General features: G+C 35.6%; 1 protein-coding gene across 1 annotated transcript; it reads left to right on the top strand.

The window, feature by feature from the left end:
* Window positions 1-1131: 1131 nt before the first annotated feature.
* On the top strand, window positions 1132-6496 carry LOC149170155 (large ribosomal subunit protein uL13). The gene is made up of 5 exons (XM_089428919.1): window positions 1132-1396; window positions 1715-1872; window positions 1974-2090; window positions 5837-5924; window positions 6051-6496. Exons 1-5 carry the CDS (start codon window positions 1283-1285, stop codon window positions 6192-6194), a joined length of 621 nt encoding a protein of 206 aa, XP_089285045.1. The 5' UTR covers window positions 1132-1282; the 3' UTR covers window positions 6195-6496.
* Window positions 6497-7488: the final 992 nt, after the last annotated feature.

Genomic DNA, 7488 nt, shown 5'->3' on the forward strand with positions numbered 1-7488 from the left:
TGGTTTTTGGTCTGTTTTCCCAACCTCAAGAAGTACTGCAACACTTGATTTCCTTTGGGGTTGAAGATAACCCCTCCCCCTCTTGGCACCCTTATATAATTATAAAAGGTTACTATTGTGAGATGAGTAAATTTTGTAGGTGTTAGATTCAAATTTATTCTCTTTTTATTCTTTCAATTAGTTTTATTTTTCTTTCCATTTATTTTTATTTTTCTTTTTTTCTATTTTTCACATGTTTGCACTAACTTTCACATATATGACCCATGAGGTGTAGACTAGTTGGTTTGTGTGGGGTTTGGTCCGTGTAGGTCACAAGTTCAAATCTCATGGGGAGGGGTTGAGGAATGGAAGCCAATTTGGGGGAATTAAACTTCCCAAGGGGTGTCCAGGCTCGACTGAGCATAATCCTATCCTAGTGATAAACATCCCATTGTGGGTAGATGAGTCTTCTTCCAACCAATAAGCAAACAGTCGAGCCTAATCCTATCCTAGTGATCCCATTGTGGGTAAATGAGTCTTCTTCCAACCAATAAGCAAACTAGCCCCGATCTAGTTACAAAAAAAACAAAAAACTAAAAAAGTTCACATATATTTATTGAATATTTATAATTGTGACCAAATATATTGGACATATAATTAGTTTTCTTTATCTTTAATTATGATACATTTCAATATTTTTTTTATTAACATAATTATAATACATAAAATTTAATTAATCCAATAAATTATAGTTTTTTAGATGGTGTAAATATATTGAAATAGAGTATATTGAGATGTTTAATTACAAGACTCAATAAACATTTATTATTAAACTATATATCACCACTTTAAATTAATTTGATTGATTTAATTTTTTAAACAAATTTTTTTAATAAAATTTACATAATTTTTTTAACCAACACATTTCAAACTAACCAATATAATTCATCATCACAATTTAATTTTGTTATTGTATTTAACTTAATAAAATTTAGATAACCACCTATGAAAAACCACATCTATAAAATATCTAAACAGTAAAAGAAACAAAACCCCAACCCTTTCTCACATATATACTCGGCATTTTCTTTCGGCGTTCCTTTCCTTCGTTTCGATGGTATACTAGTTTACTTATTATGTTTCTTTATTATAAAATAGGGTTGAGATATAGCCCCCAAAACCCTAATTCCAGAGAAAGGAAGAGCGAGTCCGACATTAAAACCCCCAATTAGAGCCTTCAGAACTCTTTCGTGTGTCCAGCGAGAGACCGAGGTAGCGAGGAGCAGCAGAGAGGAGGAGAACAATGGTGAGCGGATCAGGAATCTGCGCGAAGGAGGTGGTGGTAGATGCGCGCCACCACATGCTCGGCCGCCTCGCCTCTATCCTGGCCAAGGAGCTTCTCCATGGCCAGCGAGTGGTATTTTCTGCTACACCATTTCTATTTCATTTTTAGGGTCGATTTTCTTTGCTTCCCTCGATTTACGTTACGAATCCAAGCACTCCTGGTTTGCCAATGCCGGTAGTATCTCTGCTGAACATTCCAATCTGCCAGATTTTCAATGGTTTTTGCCCCCCGAAATCCCCCTAAGATAATCGAGCTCCTGGGATCTGATGGTTGTAACTAGGTCCACACTTGAACCTATACTTAGTAACAGTGCTCCACTTTAGGTTACTCAGACATCCAATTATGTTGGGCGAGTCCTTCATTCGGTTCATGTTTCTCTATGCCTCGCAGGTTGTGGTGCGTTGTGAAGAGATATGTATGTCTGGCGGACTTGTTCGTCAGAAGATGAAATACTTGCGTTTTCTAAGGAAGCGAATGAATACAAAGCCGTCTCATGGTCCGATTCATTTTCGAGCCCCATCAAGAATTCTTTGGAGGACAATTAGAGGGTAACTGGTTTGATCTATTTTACTCGTGATTATTTTAGGTGGTTGATGAAGTTGTATGTTTGGAAGATGTTTGATTCATAGAAGATTTGGATGTTCCCCAGAATGATTCCACACAAAACCAAGCGTGGTGCTGCAGCACTTGCTAGGCTAAGGGCTTTTGAAGGGGTTCCCCCACCATATGACAGGAAGAAGAGAATGGTCATTCCAGATGCTCTGAAGTAAGTATGGTGTGCTTGAATCTTTTATCGTAGAATTTCATTATTATTGGTATATATGGTTATTAGGATCAACATTTTTTGAATTTATATGGGGAGCTATGAACCCCATATATGTAATATCATTGATTCACTTCAGTGTGGGGAGCCATCAAACTTGGCCAAACCACTATTTGTTCCAGAGTTCAATGTCTGCTGGGATTTGAACATGCCATAACCATAGTGGTATTGTAATGGTAATCGAACTCTCATCTTCATTTTTAGTACTGAAAAGTGGAACCCTTGTTACTGCAATCAAATAGAGTTTAATAGAACCAATATGAATACAGCTAGTATTAGGTTATAGCTACCTTAAGAATGCTGAATACCTGTGTAATGGTTACTTGCTGTAATGGAATTGGAACTAGTGATATAAGCTTCATTACGTGAATAGACTAAGCTCGTAATAGTCATAAGCATTACCCTAATTATTAGGAATCATATACAAATAGAGTTAGTACAAGTGTAAAGTTCCAACATTCCTGTATAAGATTCAATACTAGTGAAATCAAAGCACACGATCTGATTAACCATGTAAGACCCTATGCAAAGGTTAACTTGAAAGCACACCATATATTAATGATATTACGTGTTATCTTTCATCCTATTTCATAGGCTGTAATATGGATTACTCTATCATAACAAGTGTGATCATAACAAGATGCAGGTATAGTTATTGATAGTTACAGCTTAGAGTCTGACCATTCACTCGGTATACTAGGCCCATAAACTAGTGGTAAGCTTATTTGAATAGGTAGTAAGCTAGTTAATAGAGTAACATAGAGAAGAGCTTTGAGCTTATATGACTTGATTAGCCTGTACTTAGTGATTAGGTGAATGCTTATAACCAAATTACCATATCTAAGAGGTAATGTAACATACACGTTTAACATTGATTTGATTATGGTAAATACTATTGTCACGTTAAACTGATGTAGTGCTATCCAATATGCAACTCTCTAAGCTTATGGAATGACGCTACCGGTATAATGAGAGCTTAATGAAAGATGATGGCAATAACAATGTTATGAGCTTATTACACCCTACAGGCTATAAGGTGTTATGTCAACTGTGTTAATTAGGTGAATACTTTTTTTAACTCTACTAATTATATACGTTCTCTAGGTGTTACGGATCAGTATATCCATAATAGATACATAGTGTAATGAATCATACAGGTTACTCGTACTTCTATTCAGCTAATCATACAGATTACTCGTATTTCTATTCAATTATGATGAGCCCAAGTTACTGTACTAGTTAGTTCAAAGCTGTTATAAGCTCTAGTCTATTCCATTACTCATCCTAACTCTAATGGTTTGATTACTGTGATTCCCATCAATCTAAACTCATTCCATATATGATATATGTTCATTACATAGCTTCCTCTATGTGCTTAAGCTTACTGTAGTTACATAATGTTCTTGGTTGAACCCTTGCCATTTCAGGCCTGTTTCAGGCTCAATGCAGGTTCCAGTACTGTAGCTAGTATTTTAGTCGAATTTTGACCCTTTATCCGATTTTCTCAATGGTATCAACAGGAACCCGGATAACCCATATTTCAAGGTTAGGAATGAACCCTGATAACAACAACTATTAATTATTGACTCCCTTTACTTATTTTATAGGCATGGTTCATATGATGAATGGATCTTTTATAGGTGTTGTTAATATGATGAGTAGGTATAGTTTTAGGAGTGGATGTTCATCCAGGCAAATTTTATCTTGTCAAAAGATGGGATAATGGTGTGGAAAAAGGAAAGTATAGGAAATATAGAGAGTCATAAGTATATTTTTATAAGTACTAAGCTTCGATTAGGAATAGTAGCATGATTTAGAAGAGAGAACAACTTAGGAGTTAGTAATCTATTATGAGTAGTAGCATAGTCTTGGAAAAAGAGAGTATTATCCTTTATATATATCCAAGGGATCATATACAGACTCCAGAGTCTTTTGTCTTTACTTATTAAGAAAGATAGACCAACTTTAAACATTTTAGATTCATATATATCCTGAACCAGAGCCAACACACTAGACCCTTACTATCTCTCTTTGCTACCACTGCAACGCAACAAGAGACTAGAATCAACTCCTCAATATTTCCATATCATGGGTCTTCATGTTTCTCTATGTATTTATCCAGGATTTATAATTGTATTATCAAATTCAGATATTAGTACATTGTATAGCAGTAAGAAGGAAAGCGTAAAAATAATTAGGATTGGTACCTATAACCAGAGACTCACTCTATAACCTTAGAACTTATAACTAATTCTCAAATAAAGACTCTTACTAGATATTGACTTAGTAGGATATTAGAAACTCAGAAATCTCTTTTTACTCTTTAGGAGGTAATAATTACTCTATATAGACAGTTAGATGAGGGATAAATACTAGTAAGACTCTTCTGACACCTTTCTCTCTATAATTCCCAGTTTTTACACACCATGTAGAGGATCAATTCCCTATTGTAGCAATTTACCATTTTATATATACAGTAGATCAGCTTTTAGCATTGGATGGCTCTTTAGAGATAAGTTATAGTTTAGATATCACAGGGAATGGCCAAAGCACCAAGCTATTACACCCTTCACCAGACCGCTTGCCTAGCAACCACTGCCAAACCGGCTGGTTCATTGGCCAAACCAATTGAACCGGTCAAAAACCTGGTTCGGTGCGTCATTTGCCCTTTTTTAGATAAACCAGTCATAAACAGACTGGTTTATGATGGAACCAGCCGGTTTTCCCATAAACTGGCCAGTTTATGACAGGCCGTCTGCAGACCCACCAGAGACATTCTTGGAGGCTTGTGAGGTGGTTTGGAGGGAAAATAAGGGTTGTTTCCTTACAAAAACAACCCATCCAAGCCAATAAAAGGAAGTCTCCCCTCTCATTTGCTCTTTCACACATTTCATTCAGAGTTTTTGTGAACTTGGAGAGTGTTGAGTTTTTGCTGGAGTAGTGGAAGAACGGAGTTATCTTAGTAGCTACCATGCCTCCAAAAGCCAAGGATACTGCATGGGTTCATTGTTTTATGATTGATGGCAAAATGATCTGCAAATATTGCCAAAAATCTATTGATGGAGGGGGTATCAACAGGTCTCTGCTGGCATAGCCTATAGGAGGCCATGTAAAGCCATGAGGAGCACAAATTGAAGTAATAGGGCATATTAGGGCAGAATACCTTTAGAAGTTTGAGACCTCAAGTCACTGAACCAGCAGAGAAGTTTGTGATAATGTCGATCACTAATATCATATATGTAGACTTGTAGTAGGCCAGTGGCCCCATAGCTTGTAGGCTTCGTTTTTGGACTCTAGAGGCCATTTAGAGTCTCTTTGATTATATATTTTCTTGCATTTTGATATATTCACCTTTACATGGTATATATGAGCAAACTTTGCATATTTTGTCTGTTGGTTTGGAATCATGGTTTTAAATATTAATTTTTTTTCATTAAAAATTAATTATTTCATGTGTTTTTTTAAAACCAGTTCGTTGAGATCTAACCAGTCTCAATTTGACTGGTTCTGGTTTGAAACCCGGTTTATTAGGTGGACTGGTCTGTTCACCAGTTCCGGTTTTAAAAACTATGACTTGAACATTTAGATTTTATGTGGCTTATGGGTCCGATTCAAGTTTAAAATGATTCATCCCTAAGTACGTCCTTTTAGATGATGTGACTTGACTTGTTACCACTTTGTCTTTACAGAGTGTTGAGGCTTCAGCCAGGTCACAAGTACTGTCTGCTAGGAAGGCTTTCCAAAGAAGTTGGCTGGCATCACTATGACACTATTACGGTAATGTGTTATGTGCTGCATCTGTTGAAATTTTCCCAATTGGGGTTTTATTTTCTATCATGCTATATTTTGATGGCTAAATTCCACACATTACTCAGGTCTTTTCTTTGCTCATGTGTTATGCAGGAATTAGAAGAGAAGAGGAAGTCAAAGGCTCAGGTATCATATGAGAGAAGGAAGCAATTGGCAAAATTGAGATCAAAAGCAGTTGAGATAGCTGAAAAGCAGCTTGCCCCAGAGATGGAACTCTTAGCTTCAATAAAGTATTAGATAAGCTGCATGCTGTGCTCAATTAAGCAATCAATTTTGAAATGACAAGAAATATTTTTGAAGATGAGGTTTTTGACTAGAAAGATATTCATACTTCATTTGTTTAATGTTTTGCTTTTGTAGCTGAATGAGAATTTTTTGGTAAAAGTACTCGTCAGTTAGTAGTGCAATTTATTATGCGTTCTTCAAGGGGTATACTTTATAGTAAATACCAATTTCTTAGTTTGATAATATTTTTTTAATATTATAGTTTGTAAGCACTATCATGTCGAGTTTCAGCCAATGGAAATGTGCGTTTGTCATTGTTTCGTTTCAGCGGCATGTTTGTCGCATTGAAGTTATTTCAAGTTTGAGATTTTGGCACATCTAGATTCGTTTTTATTATTATTATAGAATTGAGTCTCTGGTTTTTTTGTAGGTTTAAATCAATAGCTTGCCTTCAGAAATTGCAATTCCCTAAACAGTTCCTCTTATAATATATGTAATAAGGTTATATGCTATATTCATTTAGTGGTCATATTTGTTGTACATGTAAAAGCATAATTGTGAACCGTCTAGCTGCACTGGTAAATTGTTGCAGATTTAGTAGAGTGCAATGTAATAAAACGTGGCTTGTTAGAATGGCTACTATTGTATGTCATACTCAAATAAATGGAAGTCATGAAGAGCATATGGATAGGAGATTTGCATTTAATCTTTAATTGGGTTTTTCTGTTGGTAGTGACATTATAGATAAAATGTGCAGATCTTTGTATCCATGTGAATGGTACCAACAGACATTATAGATAAAATGTGCAGATCTTTGTGTTCGTGTGAATGGTATTTTTTGAGACTTCTGGTTTGCTTTTACTTTCGAACTCTGTAAAAAAATTTGACAGTTTTCTTTATACTGTGAAAATTGTTTGCAAATTTTATGCGATTTTTTTTCCAATTTTTCATATAACTATGAGGATATTGCTTCTTTTCGTGTTATGCTAGATTCCTGGTTATGTCTTGTTATGGAAAGCTGATTTTACTTTAGGTTCAAACAATTATGCGTGTGATCTTTAGACCGTCTACGGCATATCGAGGGGTTGACCATTTTGACATGTGGTTTTCAACTTTGTTTGCAGTACTGGGTGACATATTATGATGCCAAATGTGCTAACATACGTGTCATATCCAAAATCCCTTTTTGAATTTGCGAGTCATTTTATTCAATATCGTAGTTCCTATGGTGCTTGCGAAATGTGCTAACATACGTGTCATATCCAAAATCCCTTTTGAATTTGCGAGTGGTTTTATTCAATATCGC

This window comes from Pinus tabuliformis, chromosome 4_2 (genome assembly GCF_031772625.1).
Source record: "Pinus tabuliformis cultivar Carrire ecotype Pingquan chromosome 4_2, CPIR1, whole genome shotgun sequence".
In the NCBI taxonomy this organism is placed as follows: domain Eukaryota; kingdom Viridiplantae; phylum Streptophyta; class Pinopsida; order Pinales; family Pinaceae; genus Pinus; species Pinus tabuliformis.

Bases quoted from the DNA above. Each gene is read 5' to 3' on its own strand.
- LOC149170155 (XM_089428919.1), top strand. From the start codon at position 1,283: ATGGTGAGCGGATCAGGAATCTGCGCGAAGGAGGTGGTGGTAGATGCG. The intron at 1,397-1,714 runs GTATTTTCTGCT...TATGCCTCGCAG, and splicing joins TTCTCCATGGCCAGCGAGTG to GTTGTGGTGCGTTGTGAAGA. The intron at 5,925-6,050 runs GTAATGTGTTAT...TGTGTTATGCAG, and splicing joins ATCACTATGACACTATTACG to GAATTAGAAGAGAAGAGGAA.